The sequence below is a fragment of the Vigna radiata genome, chromosome 9 (genome assembly GCF_000741045.1).
Source record: "Vigna radiata var. radiata cultivar VC1973A chromosome 9, Vradiata_ver6, whole genome shotgun sequence".
NCBI classification, from domain to species: Eukaryota; Viridiplantae; Streptophyta; class Magnoliopsida; order Fabales; family Fabaceae; genus Vigna; species Vigna radiata.
In genome coordinates this window covers 13,375,433-13,393,135 of record NC_028359.1, presented here as the reverse complement: position 1 = coordinate 13,393,135, position 17,703 = coordinate 13,375,433, and the positions used below count along the sequence as shown (strand labels likewise).

At 35.6% G+C, this 17,703-nt stretch overlaps 1 protein-coding gene across 2 annotated transcripts in view; it reads left to right on the top strand.

Annotated features, from left to right (window-relative positions):
• The window catches only part of LOC106774247, a 41,088-nt gene that overhangs the window by 5,384 nt on the left and 18,001 nt on the right, over positions 1–17,703 (top strand). For both annotated transcript variants that reach the window (XM_014661178.2, XM_022786441.1), the window contains 5 exons: positions 3,507–3,600; positions 3,709–3,849; positions 6,754–6,854; positions 10,052–10,165; positions 12,891–13,129. In XM_014661178.2, coding sequence (XP_014516664.1) covers positions 3,507–3,600; positions 3,709–3,849; positions 6,754–6,854; positions 10,052–10,165; positions 12,891–13,129 — 689 coding nt within the window. The remainder of the gene's footprint in view (positions 1–3,506; positions 3,601–3,708; positions 3,850–6,753; positions 6,855–10,051; positions 10,166–12,890; positions 13,130–17,703) is intronic.

The following is a 17,703-nucleotide window of genomic DNA, read 5'->3' as shown; positions in this document are numbered from 1 at the left end:
AGGAATATTTTTCTTCAGCGTTTTCTTCATTCTTATCTTCCCAAGGAATTTTACATCAGTCAACATGTCCTCACACTCCACAACAAAATGGTATTGCAGAGAGAAAGAATAGACATCTCATTGAAACTGCACGCTCCTTGATGTTGAATACTAATATTCCTGTGCATCACTGGGGCGATGCAGTCCTCACTGCCTGTTTTGTAATCAATAGGATGCCTTCTTCCTCTCTTGAGAATAAAATTCCTCATTCTGTCATTTTTCCAAAGGACCCTCTATATCATGTCTCCCCACGTGTATTTGGGTGTACATGTTTTGTCCATAATGTTTCTCCATGTCTTGATAAGCTATCTGCAAAAGCTATTAAGTGTGTCTTCTTGGGATATTCTCGTCTTCAGAAGGGGTATAAATGTTATTCTCCCTCCACCAAGAGATATTATATGTCTGCTGATGTCACATTCTTTGAGGATACCATTTTTCTCGTCCTTCGTGGAGGATCGTTCATCTGTTCAACAAATGTTTCCTCTACCATCGTGTGATCCCTTGGTTATTCCTGTTTCTATACCTCAAACTCAAAATGTGAATGACATTGTTCCTCCACCTTTTCTCACATATCAGCGTCGAAGACCATCTCAAGCTCAGAACAATGAAGATCCTCGAGACTCATCTCTTCCTCCATCAGCTCACCAGACCATGGATCCTTCATCCTCCTCGTCTTCTCCTAACTCAGATGATAATTTGCCCATTGCCCTTCGGAAAGGTATTCGTTCTACTCGGAATCCATATCCTGTTTATAATTTTTTGAGTTATCATCGTTTGTCTCCTACCTATATCTCTTTTGTTTCCTCCTTATCCTCCCTTAAGACTCCTAATAATATTTATGAGGCACTTAGTCATCCTGGATGGCGTCAAGCCATGGTTGATGAAATGCAGACCCTTGACCACAATGGTACTTGGGATCTTGTCCCTCTTCCTCCTGGTAAGAAGCCTGTTGGTTGCCGCTGGGTTTATGCTATTAAGGTTGGTCCTATTGGTGAAATTTATCGTCTAAAAGCTCGACTAGTAGCTAAGGGATATACTCAAGTTTATGGCATTGATTATTGTGATACCTTTTCTCCTGTGGCTAAAACCAATACAGTTCGTATTTTACTTGCTATGGCTGCCATTCGTCAGTGGCCACTTTATCAGTTGGACATTAAAAATGCCTTTTTTCATGGTGATCTGGAAGAGGAGATATACATGGAGCAACCTCCTGGGTTTTTGCTCAGGGGGAGTCTGGGTTAGTTTGTAAATTACGTCGTTCCCTCTATGGCTTGAAACAATCACCTCGTGCTTGGTTTGGTAAATTTAGTCGGGTTGTGCAAAATTTTGGATTGAAAAGATGTGAGGCGGATCATTCAATGTTTTATGGTCATTTTTCTCCTGACAAATGTGTTTATCTCATGGTGTATGTTGATGATATTGTTATTACAGGGAATGACAATACTAGAATCACTCAATTAAAGTTCATTTGTTCAACCAGTTTCAGACTAAAGATCTGGGTCGTCTAAAATACTTTCTTAGTATTGAAGTGGCACAGTCAAAAGAAGGTGTCATCATTTCACAAAGAAAATATGCTCTTGATATTTTAGAGGAAACAGGCTTGACAAATTGCAAGCCCATTGATAGTCCTATGGACTCAAATCAAAAGCTAATGAGAGACCAAGGTGAGCCTTTCTCAGATCCAGAAAGATATAGAAGGCTGGTTGGAAAACTCATATATCTTACAATAACAAGACCTGATCTTTCTTATCCAGTGGGGATTGTGAGTCAATTTATGCAAAATCGACATGTTGACCATTGGAATGCAGTGATTCGCATTCTCAGATACATAAAAGGAAATCCAGGACAGGGATTGTTGTATGAGGACAAGGGAAGCACTCAGATTGAAGGATATTGTGATGCAGATTGGGCTGGTTCTCCAATTGATCGAAGATCTACTACATGATATTGTGTTCTACTTGGAGGGAACCTTGTATCTTGGAAAAGTAAGAAACAAAGTGTTGTTGCTAGATCGAGTGCTGAAGCTGAATACCGATCTATGGCTTTGACTACATGTGAACTTGTGTGGATCAAGCAACTTCTCGAAGAATTAAAATTTTGTGGAAATGAGCCGTTGAAACTGTACTGTGACAACCAATCAACCCTTCATATTGCCTCCAATCCGGTGTTTCATGAGAGAACAAAACATATAGAAATTGATTGTCATTTTATTAGAGAGAAGTTGTTGACTAAGGAACTTGTTACCGAGTTTGTCAATTCTAATGAACAACTCGGAGACATTCTGACCAAATCTCTAAGGGGGCCTAGAATTCGATTTATATGTTCCAAGCTTGGTGCATATGATCTATATGCTTGAGCTTGAGGGGAGTGTTGAAATATATATTGTATTGTGTTATTGGGCTTTTAGTTTTGGGCCTTTTTGATGTTGGTCCATTGTCCCATATATAGGACATTTTTTGTGTAATAGTAACTTTAGAAAAGTAATACATTTTTTTACTGTTCAGTTTTCTTTCCCAAAACTTTCACATATCATTATGAATTTTCTTTGTTTAGTTCTTGCTAAAATATCCCTGGCCAAAATTTTCAGGAAGTAGTAAATGTATCACCCAACACATCTGAGAAGTGGCACCCGACTTCATCATTGCAGATGTGGGAGATTCTTCTTGCAACTCCATTTCCATCCTACTTATTAAAACTAGATCATTGTAGGTCTGTAGCATGTTACTGTATATTAATTATGTGTTTGTCGTCATTGTGCAGTGGTGGCAGATTCTTCTTCCAACACCATCTCCATCTTACCCATTAAAACTAGATGATTGTAGTAGGTGTGTCGCATCTTACTACATATCAGTTATGAGTCTATGATTATTGTGTCTTTACAGATGAAGTCATAAACTATAGGGCAAGGTTGCTGATTGTTTTTATTCTAATGATTCCTGTCAAACAGGCATTCTTTTGTGATTTACAATCCTTAGGAACCAATGTCATAAGTTCCCCAAGGCTTCATTGCATAGGGTACTAGTGCACGGACTGATGGGTTAGAGTAGGTATGCAGAGAACTTGCTAACTTGAATATTTAATTTATGTGCTAAAAATACATAATTTGCTCTTATTCAATATACAGTGACAGTGAGGATGGAGGCTGAATGCATGCAGAGCTGGAAAGAATGCTTGTTTGTTGAGTGCCTCCTCTTACTGTCCTACAAACTTTGGGGATTTAGAAACTCATCTGTGGTAGAAACTATAAAATGCTTGATAGAAGAGTCTTACATTTTCTAGTTATATTGACTATAGAGTTTGCAGAAATACATATTCCTTCCACTTTCTATTTCATATAAATATATGGAATCGCTTTTATTCATGTATACCTACCGACTGACTGCCTTATCTTTTACTATTTTGTTTATGAATATATTTTTGATGCTTGCATGTACATTTATTTAATGTAATTCATTTGATATGTATAGATAGAGAAAGGTGCGGGCTACATGTTGTTTAAAAATTTTAGGAGCCCAGTAATTTATCATGAGAAGGATGCAAGTCTTGAAATTTTAAGCCAAGGTAATTGTGAATTTTCTACGACTAACATAGCAAATGATGTGCCATTTGTTGATTTTTCATGATTCATGTCTTCATATTTACAATTTTTGATGTTGGTCTCATATGTAGCTGTTCAGGAGTTAGATGATAAAGCAAGTGGTCATTCTAAGTTGCTCAATGTTGTGAAATGTACATCTTTGGAGCAACATTGGATAATTAAAGATCTATGTAGTTTTTCTCCTCTTCAGAATTTGCTCCTATATTACCCAGGTAACCAAGAGGTTGATCAATGGTTTTTCTGCATTTCTTCCATATCAGCCTAGAGTTGTCAGGCAGATTTCCTGAGAATGAGCCAGACAAATGAAGTTTATGCTCCTTTATCTTTCCTTTTCAATATTGCATCATTAATTAGAATATGCTTTTGCATGTCTTTCTGAAGTGTTGTAATATATTTGCCACCACTTTCTGTGGATTGAATTCAATGTTATGTCGGTGATCAAATGCTTTTCTGTTTTTGTGAAACATAATGATGTCAAATCAAGCATCTAAATTCAGTAGGGGATGTATTCATTATGCTTCTTAAGAAATATTCTATCTGTTCAATGGGCATTTGAAATTCAGCGAAATGTCTCTTAATCCTTCACATGTATTGAAGAACCATACAACAATGGGCATTTGTTGTAACTTCCACATATTTGGTGGACATTTTCTTGAAATAGTTTGCAATTGAGAGAATCCAATAAAATATTGGTAGTTTGCACTCGAAAAGTATAACGATTGCATTAAAAATGATGGTAATCATAGGATATTTGTGCCATTCTGTTGGATCCCGGTTACATAATAAATTATCAAATTTTGGAGAAATACTATATTTCTTATTATATATTTCTTCTTACATACAATGGATATATATACAAGAGCTTATAGAATGTTTTAGGAAATAAAATACAACCTATTGTACTAAACAAATCCGTGGGATTGTGGGATTGTTATACTAGCAATAATAGCAAGATATAGAAAATATAACAAATTAAATACCTGTGAATAATATCTAAAATTTCCTAAAATATATTTTGACACTCCCTCTCAAGCTGGTGAGTAAGTGTTTTCCATTCCTAGTTTGGATATAATTCTTTCAAAATTATTGCTACTCAGCCCCTTGGTGAGTATGTGTTAGGAACCCAGAATTGAAAAGAGAAAGAAGAGTAATATTTCTTTATTGAGACTACTAAAAAGAACACAAAAATAGGAGAGCACTCTCTCCTCCAAGTATTTCCCCTTCACAAAGAGCTAAAGCTCAATCTACAAATTTTCATTTCCCCTTCTCCTCTCCTATACATGACAACATTTAGACTTTTACAAAAAGTCTCCATCTCATTTCACATAACAACCAATTTTTAACCAATTAACTATTTCTATTTTTATTTCTCTTCCTACATTATATTTTCCAAACCCCCATCCTTTTTCCCTTGCCTATAGTATGCCTGCAAGTTGACCTTGAGTGGACACATATAGGGTACAAATCAAGTCACAATCAAGCTTCTCTTTGATAAAATGTCTGTCCACCTTAATATGTTTGGTTCTATCATGCTGTACTAAATTGTGGACTATACTAATTGCTGATTTATTATCATAATATATCCTCATAGGTTCATTCCACTTTATCCTTAAGTCTTCCAATATAATCTTCAGCCATAAAATTTCATATATTCCTTGGGCCATTTCTTGAAATTCTACTTCAACACTAGATCTAGTTATCACACTTTGTTTTTTGCTCTTCCAAGTTACTAGGTATCCACCAAGAACAGTACAATATCTAGTAGTTGACCTCCTATCCACAACTAAACTGGCATAATCAACATTTGTATATGCCTCATGACTAGCATTCTTGTTTCTCTTGAACAAAATTCCTCTTCTTGGAGTCCCTTTTAAATATTGGAAATTCTAAGTGCAACTTGTAACTGTGCTTCCTTTGGTTTGTGTATAAATTGGCTAACTAAACTTACAACAACGGCAATACCTGGTCTAATGTGAGACAGGTAAATGAGTCTTCTCACAAGTCTTTGGTACATTTCTTTATCCACAGAAACATCCTCCTCTGCACTTCCTCATATGCACTTCCTCACTTTATATTTGGATCAATAAGTGTACTTGTTCATTTTCCTAAAGTCTTGATTTCGAATTGCTTGGCAAGGCATTGGCTCAACCTTTGTTACTCCCCCTGAATCAGAATGTTTGATGAATAAAATGTGGTCCCCTTGACTCTGTTGGTATTTAAGACTTGTCATAACATGGTCTCTCATCTTCACTGAAGTAGGAGCCATCAAGTGGTATCAAAGCCAAGAAAATACATTTTGTTGCCCTTGGGTCAAGTTTTCCTCTTCCATTACTATGATCATGTACAAAGGAGACACACCTAAATACTCTAGGTTGAAGGTTATATGTATCGATTACGTGTGGGTAGAATGAGTTTAAGACTTCCATGGGACTTTTTGAGGATAAAACTTTTTTGGAACATTATTTTGGAAAAGAAGTGGTCTAGTTTGAGCATTAAGTTATTGTTGATAGGAAAAGGTACACACTTGTGTTTGGAAAGCTCACACACCTCATGATAGGTTATAGGGTGATAGGACATAATGGGTAATGGGTTTAGGTTAGAAAGTAGAGGAATGGTATAAATAGGACTCTGTTGTGTTGTCACGGGGGAGTTAGTCAATTTTATATTTTGTACAGACCGATTTCGAACCGAACCTGGTGAGAGGGGTTAGGCTCTCGAGTTACCCTTTGTACTTCGTGATTGTTACTGTGAATAAGATACCCATTGTTTGATTCTTTCTGTCTTGTGTGAGTACATATCAGTGACGAGGGTGACTGTTAGGTTCTTCTAATAAAGATTCCTAACACCTCACAATGAAGACTTTCCAGATTTAAACTTTTAAACAAGGAAGGAAATATTGACTTTATGACCTGAAATCCCCAAAAGACAATGAAACTATTGGATTTTTTCTTTGCTGGTCATGGAGGATTCAGATTTAGTCCAGGGAAAATTGATAGCAAGGTTTATAATTTGCTAATAACTAAAAATCTGTAGATATAATAATTTATATTTAATTCTTTGCTTCTGTTTTACTGAAATTAATTAGATACTGCAACTTCTTTTGTCGTATTTTACAGGTTGTGTTTCTGCAGATGAAAGTCATAATCGCCTCTTCTTTTCTGATTGCAATCATCATAGGATTCTTGTATCAGATGGGAATGGAGAGATTCTGGACTGTGTATGTATACTTATTAATAACTGCAGTTCAAGATTAATTTTGATTTCAGTTCCTTTAATGGCTTATTTTTCTTTGTAATTGGCTGATATTAGTGTGAAGACTGAGTTATGGTGTGAAATGCTTAAGTGAAAAAGTACTCAACAACTTCTATAGTTTATATTCATCTCAATAAATTACATTTATGTTCAATAAATAAAGAAATGTAACTGCATATGAGCAATCATTTATTATCACAGTAAAGTCTCATTGGTTCATCCCACTTTACTCAGTCTTTGAAGACGAATTTTAGCCATAGTAGTTCACATATCTCGTGTCATTGTCTTGGTCTCTACTGCAGCACTAAATCTTGTTACCACATTTTGTTTTTTACTCTTTAAACTTACAAGATTCCTACCAAGTACAATATCAAGTAGTTGATCTCCTATGCACAATTGACCCAACATAGTCAACATTTGTATATACTTCGAGATTCACATTTCATTTGGTTTGACCAAAATTCCCTTGCTTGGAGTCTCTTTTAGACATTTCACAATTCTTAATGTAGCCTGTAAGTGAATCTCCTTTGTTTGGTGCATGAATTGGCTAACTAGATTCACTACAAATGCAACATCAGGTCTAGTGTCAGACCAATATGAGGTTTCCTACCCATCTTTGGTACATTTTGTTGTCATTAATGGTATCTTCTTATGAGTAGTAATGTATTTCTGTTGGGATATGAAAATATCCTTTTAGAACTAGCTACTTTAATTACCAAAAAATACTCCTCTTTAAGTTCCCCTTGAAGGAAGACGTTTTTTTCCATCAAGTTGTTGCAAATTCCAACGAAATTAATAGTTAATTGCTAGAGATAGTATCATTTTGACTATATTCATCTTTGCAACTGGAGTAAATGTTTCCAAGTAATCCATTCATAAGTTTGAGTGAATCCCTTGGCTATTAACCTAGCATTGTACCTTTTAGTGGATCCATCAACCTTGCGTTATATAGTATATGCCCATTTGCATCCTACTGTTTTTATTTTTCCTTTTGGCAGAGTAACCAGTTCCCAAATACTATTCTTTTCTGGTACTTCCATTTCCAGGTCAATGGCCTTTTTCCTTTTTCTGTCAATGCCTTAGATAGAGAGGTATGTGTTGTGGTAGTGTTTTGGCTTGTAAGAAAGGCTTTGAGTAGGTGAGATGTGTTTAAGGGATAGATAATTGGCTAAAAGGTATTGTGGCTTGGTGGCGCATTTTCTAGTTTGTTTCCTAAGGGCAATTGGAATGTCTAGGTCCTTATAGGTTTGTCATATTGGATTCGAATTGGTATGCCACCACCGCAAATCGTTATATGGTATCAAGTAGTCTCCTAGGGCGTTGCTTGGTAGATATAGTTAAATTGTCTGACAAGTTGGTATGAGTAGATGATAGGTTAATTATTTAGTGTTTTATCGTCACACAACCATTGGATGTATATACTTGGTAGTGTATATAAGATTGTTCTTATAGGTAGTGATCATCACAAATTTCTTTAGATAGAACGTCACTTGTGTTGACATTTTCAAACAAAAGACCTTGGTGAACTTAGATATTTCATGGGGATTCAGGTAGCAAGATCCAACAATTTTATTGTCATTTCCAAAAATAAAAATTTAGAACTCCAACTAGCCACATGTGTTTTTGTCATGTTCCTGATCCAGTTTTGCCCATTCGTCTTTTGTTTGCCAACCCAAGCAGACCCTTTCTGTGTTCACTGCCATAAGTTTTCTGACAATTTTTCTTGTGTTTCCCAATGAAGACTTTTCGGCCAGCTACTATTGACTGCCAATGAATTTTACAATGACAAGCATATTTTTGGTGACTTCTTTCCCACAAATAATTTAGTGGTGACTTCTTCCCTAGAAATAAGCTAGAGGTGACTCTTCTTGGACGTATGAATCATAAAAGTGGTGTCTTTTCCACCACAATACTATTGATTTGAAGCTTCCAAATGCTGTTTTGATAAGTCAGACCTTGCTTTGCTTGGCAAGAAATTCCCCTCGGATTAATGGTCCTTCTGGCTATTTGGCTAAGCTAAGTTTCTCCAGCTTCTCCCAGCAACCCTAAGTTGCGTTGCAAACAATTGGTTTCTGGTGGAGATAGTATTTCTATTTATTTGTGAGAATTGTTTTCATCTAACAAGCGGAAAGCTTAGTAAGCTTAAGCTTAGTAAGTTTAAGCTTATTTGGAATGATCTCTTAACACTTATGCATCTCATATTTACGATTTTTTTCCTTTTTTAATTAGAACCTTTATGGTTATAGGCACATATAATCATAATCAGATTTGTTAGAATTTGATTTATGGATATATCGTATTATTTATGAGTAAAATTTCCTACATTTATTTGTATTTAATGCAATTAGCCTTATATAAAATGAACTCTGATTTAGATACATAGTTTTCAACATTTCTTACATCTTTTTATGTATTTCAACATTAATAATATATTCCTAAATCGAATCATTAATTATGGAAGTAATTCATTAATTCTGATGTAAGGAAGTCACTTGTAAGAGATCATTGAGATATTCTAAAATATGTAAGATACAATGAAAATATCCGCCAGTTTGTTTAAGTTTTCACCAAAGAATAGTTTTTTTAAGTGCTTAACGGACTTTTGGGTCCCAAAGTTTGTGGGATTTTCAATGTTATCCCTTGATTTTTTTTTTGTTTTCAATTCATTTTCCATTTTGTATAAAAGAAGCTATTTAAAACAATTTCTTATAAATAAATTATTTCTTTTAAAGATGTGTTTCTTTTTGTTGTATACACGCATGAATTAACTTTTTTTTTTAATTTAAATCTTTTACCAAAATGACTAAATTATTTTACACCAGAATCACTCTTTTTTAATCTTAAACAAACTGACCCATTATAAGATATTGAACAATTATCTATCAAGTAACTGTTCTTCGCACAAACTTGAAAAATATAATCACAAATGTAGGATACTAGATGGTCACAATCATACTTGGTGGTGATAGGTTCTGAGAAGTGTTAGACAGTGGTATGCCTATGGTAACCCTTTTGAAATGTCTTTCTTTTTCTATCATGATACACTAAGGAGTTCTCCCATTTAGATCTTAAATGTCAGAATATATGCAGATAGCCGTTGGACATTTTTCAACCACTTAGCTGAACTTTCGTCAGGATAACTTTTTGTTGTCTCTTATCCAGATTGGATCTTCCCCGGGATTTGAGGATGGAGATTTTGAATCTGCTAAATTAAGGCGTCCCGCAGGTTCATACTACCATCCTACTGAGGATTGCTTATATTTTGTGGATTCAGAGGTATGCATTTGGATGTACATACACTGATTTAAATATCAAATATCAATATCTCTTTCAATGCTTATCTGTAGTTCTGTCTAGGCTGCTATAGGATTTATTTAGCCATTTCTTCAGGATCTGTTTAAAACACGAGCTAACTTTTCTGCAAATTCAACTTTTTTTTGTTGATTTAATGCTTGAAAAGTTTACACACCCACTTAACATGCTGGAAAACTTTAAAATCTTCTCCCTTCATAATTGTTTCCGTGCAGCATTGAAACTCTGATTTAAAATCTTCTCCCTTCATACATGCTTGAAAAGTACATAATCTTTTCCCTTCATAACTCTTTAGGTTTTTTGGCGATGCGCATATTTAACTATGCTTCAGGAAGTGACTTATTAACAAAATTGTTTATCTCAATTTTGTGAAGGAATTTTTTTTTTAAATTTTTTTAATTGATGTAAGAATGACTAGAACTCAAAAGGAATGGTATCACAACCTAGAACCAGTTCGATAAGACCAATTTCATAGCTTGGGTTCAATTGCTGCAGTTTTAGGAGTCCTCCACAAAGAATTTATAGGATAAAAATGAGATTATATACCAAGTAGTAGTGATAGACAATATTCTATATTTGAACCTTGTGGATGGAAAAAAACATTGTTGGAAGGGAAGATTCTGCTAAAGTTGATAAGTTCGGTTTTACAATTGAGACTAGTCACTGGCAAAGCTAATAGATACTTGGTACCTATAATATGGTAAACAAATAACACCTAGGAATGTTAGATAAGCTGAAATTTTGTTATAACCGTCCACTATATCCGAGGATTTTGGAGCTGTGCTTGGTTTAGAACTTTAACATATAGAATATTTCAAGATTTTTGTGTGGTGACCAACAGAGCTGAATAGTTAGGTTACTGGTAATATAATCATACTTGAATAAATAATTATTTTGTTGATAAAAAAGCACATTTACATTCTCATCACCTCTATTTGTAACAATTGAAGTATTCAGCTCAACCTTTATTTTAAGGTCATCAATTATGATTTTCATCTAGAGTCCTTTATATATACCTTGAGCAAGTGTTCAAAATTCAGCTTCTACAATTGAACAAGATACTCTACCCTATTTTCCAGTAACAGAAAATGCATAAACTATATTAGTATTTATCTTCAAGGTTGAAGTGCTTTCTTTCCTAAATAGTAAATCCCTTTCCTAGGCTTCATTTCAAGTGCTGAAAATTTTTGTCAACTGATTGCACGTGTCTTTCTCTTGGATCATGCAAATGTTGACTTACCACTTTAAGTGCATAAGCAATGTTGGTCTCATGGGTAATAGATAAATAAGTTTTTGTACAATTTTGGCATTGTCTTTTCTCTTGAAATGAGAATTATTTTTATTATTATCACTCATGTCTATTACATTCTCTTTACACCTATTTGTAACAATCTAATCTTCTACAAAAGGAAAATATGGAAACAATATACTGAAAAATAAAATAGAACATTCTACAAATATTTTTTCTAATTAGGAAGATTCTACCGATATTTTCTCTAATTACGAAGAGTTTCCTCAAATTACAACACCCCCTCAGGTTGGTAAATAGATATCAATCATTCCTAACTTGTCTACAAAATCTTGATCACCACTTCAAAATCCTCTATATGTACTTACTCCACAATGGTTTCAATTATCAAACCAATAGGGATCTATCACATATTGGAGTGTCGTTAGGACACAAAGGGACGAATTTCACCTCAGGCATTTGGTCTTTTGAGCCAAACATCGAGAGTTTGATGCTTGCCAGAACTAGTAGCATGGGCTACATGCATCAATACATGTAGTGGCATGTGGCAACTACATTAGCGACACAACTGCCAGCGTTGTGTTGCTAGTGTGGGACGGAACTTTATGATCTTCCAGTTATCTCAAAGGGTAGCAGTGATGGCTGTTTCTATGGCTGTGGAAACTCAGCTCCCAACATTGGGAGCTCTAATATCAACTTGAGCTAAGGAAATTAAGTATCTTGATAACAATCACACATACTACTTTCTCATTATTTCTAAAATGAGAGAAAAATTTTCTGAAATGAATGGGGAGATTTTAAAGATACTTTTCTCCTAATTACTGTAAAGATATTGAGGATATTTTTACCCTTTTAATCCTTTATTTACAACAACTGGAGAGGAATGACCAAAACTTTCTTAGTGAGTAAAAGTAGCGGAGTTTGAATTTTTTTCTGCTGGACTGTTTTCTATAGGATGGTGCAGGTGTTACCAGCGTATCTACTTTTTGAAGCTGTTTTTATTTTCGTTCCTTTATTAATGTTCATGGAATTCGTTATTTGATGAAGTAATAAGATAGCTAGATAAGATCAGGATAGAATATGAACCTAATAAGCTCTTGTGCTATCCTGTATCCTATATAAAGACCACATATAAATATTATCCTATTATGTGTTTGAAGTGGAAAAGCAATGTCGTGATTTGCTGTAAATTATATTAAGACACGTCCTGGGGTCATAACTGAGACATTGATGCAGCACAACTCCTGACGTTCAGATTAACCTCATTTTCATATTATCATGTTTACCGAACAAGCTCTTGTAAGCCTCATTTATCCATGTGGGCTTGTTTCTTTGTGTTTTTTTTACTAGTGGCTTATTTGAACTCCTATTTATGAACTCGATTCTTATCATTTACTTACTCTGGTTCTTTTCTTATTATTTATATTATTTGGTTCTAAGAACCATGCTATCAGGAAAGCTGACATGGGAGCACGAACAGTAGACACTCTGTATCCTACAAGCACCTCCAACAAGGGAGGTATTCACATATGGAATTGGATCATGACTAAGCTTGGTTTAGAAAGCAGTGGCAAGACCAATGTTGAGGAAACATCTGAAGTATTTGATTCTAAATCGTTGTATTTTCCATGGCATTTGCTGAAATCGGTTGATGACACTCTCTACATTATTGACCGAAGGTGGATAAGTGCTTTTATTACTTTTTTTGTTTAAGTGCTACAAACACCCAGTCCTCTCTACCTTTGCATGTCGTGAAAAGTTTCAAATATCTGATGTGGTCATTCGAAACCGTTCCTGCCTATAAAAGGGAGATTGTAATGATTTTTGAATACGGATAGAGTTAAAGACTAAAAATTGAGCTGTAGTTGCTCCCGGTGAAGGACATTCTTGGATGTTCCACTTGAGATTGAAACTGTAAAGTATTTCTAGTGGACTTAGAGATCCCTCTCACTGTCATTCTATGTATAATGAAACTACCATAATAAATGGAATAGTAAGGGCTGTACTAGATCCCTAGGTGTAGAATTAGGTACAACTAATAAATGATATACCATACTACACCCTGTCCAGACTTAATGATTATACATAGATATAATTATTCTATCACTCTCCCTCAAGCTGGAGTATATAAATTCTATGAACCAAGCTTGGAATAGATAAACTCAATTTGAGATCTTTTTAGGAACTTGGTCAATACATATGTAAGTTGGTCATTTGATCCAACAAAATCAACTTGTCTCGAATGAGACAATAGATGTAGTAACTTTGGCTTCGAACAAGATGCACATATGCTTGAGATCATCGAGAGAGAATGTCTTTAAACCAAATTGGACTCACAAACCAGCATAGCCAAAGAGACTCCTTATCAACTTATGGATAGTGGTAGACAACCACAAAACTTCAGTTAGCACCATGAAACTTCAAGTAGGATAACTTTGACAAAGGAGATTTCTGTCAAAAGTGGATGATGACCACCAGTGGTAGGCAACAACTGTTGGGAAAATCTCACAATACACACTTAGATATTTTTCTAAAATTGAAGGGCTTTAAATAGCCGTGATACTTACAATGTTACGAAAAAAAAAATAAAATCTGAAAATAAAATATCAACTGTCTTAAAAATAAAATCTGCTTATTCTATCATAAAATAATATTCTACCTAGATAAACAGAAAATCATAACTACCCATTTCTATTTTATCTCTATCAAATCAAACCAAATATTACTAAACCAAAAACTAATAAAATAAGATTTAAACAAAATTATTAATAAAATCCTAAAATTTAAGTTTATCCCAACAACAACAAATTGTAGGGACTGGATTGCCATCAAGTAAGGATGGGGCCTGCGGTGGCTAAAAGCGACAAAACTGCAAGGACTGCCATCACTGACTGATGGGCCCTACAGCTGGAAATGACAAAACTACATGGACTGTCAACATTGACTGACAGGGCCTGTAGTGGCCGGAACATACTTCCCCTCATGGTGAACGGCAGAAATGATGGGCGCCAATGACAAACTGTGAAGGTGAAAGGTCATAATGGTCTCCTTTATTCATCAAAGCACCCAAAAACAAATCTGACAAGGGACTGGTGAAATTGTTGACTAAGATACTGAATCTTGCCAGAAACACATTCCCCTTCATGCCATGACCAACCTTCAACCCATGACTTGGTGTTGAAATTCCTTGTTGTTAACCAGTTGATAGCACCGACTCTCCTTGGAGACTTGTAAATAAATGACACGAGCCAACAGGAACATCACATCTGCTACAATATGCTAAGCTTTAAGCCTCACGTGGAGCACTCAAGACACATTCCCCTACCAATTTCCTTCATCACCCTACATTCTCAAACAACAACCAACTAGGAAAATACCCAAAATCCAAAAACACATATTTGTTATCACAGTGGGTTGCTTCCTTCACAGGCACCAAGCTCAGGCGCAAGGCTCACCATCACCCGTGGAATACCAAAGACAGTGGAGTGACCAAAGGAGAAGAAAACCAGTGGTGGCGTACAAGGAGAAGAAGAAACCAAAATGCCACTAGGATAACCATGGCTGTATTATGTGGTGCAAACGAACTTGGATGACTTCTGTTGGTGGCACTTAAGTGACGCAAAAAGGGTGATGAAGAAGCAGCTGTGCCTCCACTGTTCCAGAACAAACAAGAAATTGGGGATTTTCAATTTTAGGGTTTTAAGAGAGAAAACCTAGAATACCATGACTTCGAAATTAGGAACCACGGGTAAATATGGACTCAGCATGATTCGGCGAGTCAGACATTGATGAAACAGAGGAGATCTAAAGAACTAGGGTTCCTAAACAATCAAAGGAGTAAACCCTAGGTCTGGAGCCACCGAACCAAAGAAACAAGGACAAAAACGAACTCAAGAGGCTCCAGCGAGATGACCGACAATGGTGCAGTGTCACTCTAACACTAGAAAGGTGGCGTGTGAGGAACACGCGCCCGAAATTGATCGAAAAGAAGCCTAGCGTGATGGCGCGTGTAGAGGAGAATGATAAAGCGATCACCAGGGATGGGTCGTGCTCCTCGAGGCGCATAAAACCCCTAACATTGTTGGAGAAAACATGACGACGGCGGTGACGGATGTCGAATAGATGTGGCGCGTATGGCGACACCTGGATGAGAATTAGCCCTCAACACTAGCGGGGTTGGTCGTCACTCAAGGAGGTGATCCAGATCCACTAGTCGCCAGACTAAATTGTGGCGGTGGATGACGTTGGACGGTGGTAGGCGCCGAACAGTGGTGGACAGTGGGAAACAGCTAAAAAAGGCACTGGAAATATCTGATATTATTAGGAGACCAGGATTGCTCATTGAGGTATTTCAGAAAAGACAATTTTTAAGGCCGCCAGAGGCGGCGACCACTGGCTACCGGCGACAACAAAGACATTGTAGGAATAGACTTAAACAACCTGCTTTGATACCAACTTGAGATTTAAACTGCAAAGTATTTCTAGAGGGCTTAGAGATCCCTCTCACTATCATTCTATATATAATGAAAATACCATAATACATGGAATAGTAAGGGACTGTACTAGACCCCTCTAGGTGCAAAACTAGGTACAACTAAAATGATATAGCATACTACACCTTGGCTAGACTTAATGATTATAAATAGATATACTTATTCAAACAGTTCCAAAGTGTACTGAAACTGAATATAATGTATTCCTCTTTTTGTATGATGTGTTAGATCTATATTCTTTCTTATTTTTACTCTCAATAACTCAGCTCCTCTACTCATATATTCACTTTGTACTTGCATCTACGCTCTAGTAGTATTTGGCCTCTTTATCGTAAGGCCTTCTTCTCCTTCTCTGCAACATTAATATTGTTTTGGATCGATCATTCTGTCATGCACAAAACCTTTAAAGCCTAGACTAGATCACTTGATGTTTTCAGTAAAATCTAACTGTCATTTAAGAATGGATTGACCACATCTTTGTTTTTCTTTTGCTATGTTTGCATTGGAGTTTAGAGAAAAAAAATCTTCATCTCACTGATAACCCAAATTTATTGAGGTCTTTGATTTCTCTCGCATCATCTGTCCCTTATGCTTATAACTACTGCATTGAACAAGAGTTTAAAAATGATTGAAAGTTACAAGTATTTTAAAATGACTGGTATACCCTTTTATCAACAATTTGACATTTGTGTGCCCATAGGCAAATTTTAAGAAGTCTAAAATAGAGAGGTTATGATAGGATATGTAATGTATTAGACAGTTTGTAGACAACTTTTAGATAGTTAGGCAGAAATAAAACATAGAAGTTAGTATGAAGTGGTTAGGGGTAGTTAAGAGGAGTTTAAACAACAGTTAGGGGAAGTTTTAATTAGTAGTTAAGTAGTTTTTGTCTTGTAAGGAGGAGGAGGGGGTGGGGGGGTTAGTGTTCTAGTTCTAATATTGAGTAGTTTATTCAGAACCAGGTCTTAACCTGTGTTGAAGGGAATTTCTTCCCTTGGAAGTTGTTGGATGGTTTCTATATTATGTTTTCTTTAATTAAAGTATTATCTTACATTGTGCAGTAAGATTTGAGTGCTTATTTCTTTACTGAATATGAAAATCCAGTTTCTTGTTCCGAAGAAATCTAACAAATTGATTCGACTTACCGGATCAAGAAGGAGGGAAAGCATGGAAGGAAGCTTCAATACTTTGGAGAGAGGGACCAACGAAATGGAAAAAATGAGGGCATGATGTCAAGAGATGAGAAAAAGTTTCCAAAAATTGGAAGAAATGATACAGGAATATAATAGGATTCTGGATGTTCAGATTCAAAAAAAGAACGGGAGGAATCTATTGGCAGAGCAAGAAAGGGAGGGAGAGAGGAACTTCTTCATGACATCAAGAAAGCCAAGAAACCCTTTGTGAAAGTTTGGGAGAGAAAATCTAATTGTAAAAATATTATTATTGTGTGTGTTAAAGTTTCTATTACACAAAAATGTCCTATATAAGGGACAATGGACCAGCACCTAAAAGCCCAAAACTAAAAGTCCAATTATACAATACAATATATTTCAACACTCCCCCTCAAACTGGAGCATATAGATCATATGCACCACTTGAAGTTGAGAGAAAATGAAAAGACTTCTATTTTGATTAAGGAACTGATACAACTTACTACTGTTTTATAGAACACAGTAGTTCTGGAAAATGAAAGGGCGGGAAGCCCTTAACAAAACTCCTAACATAAATATTAATAATAAAATAAACATTATACTTCAACA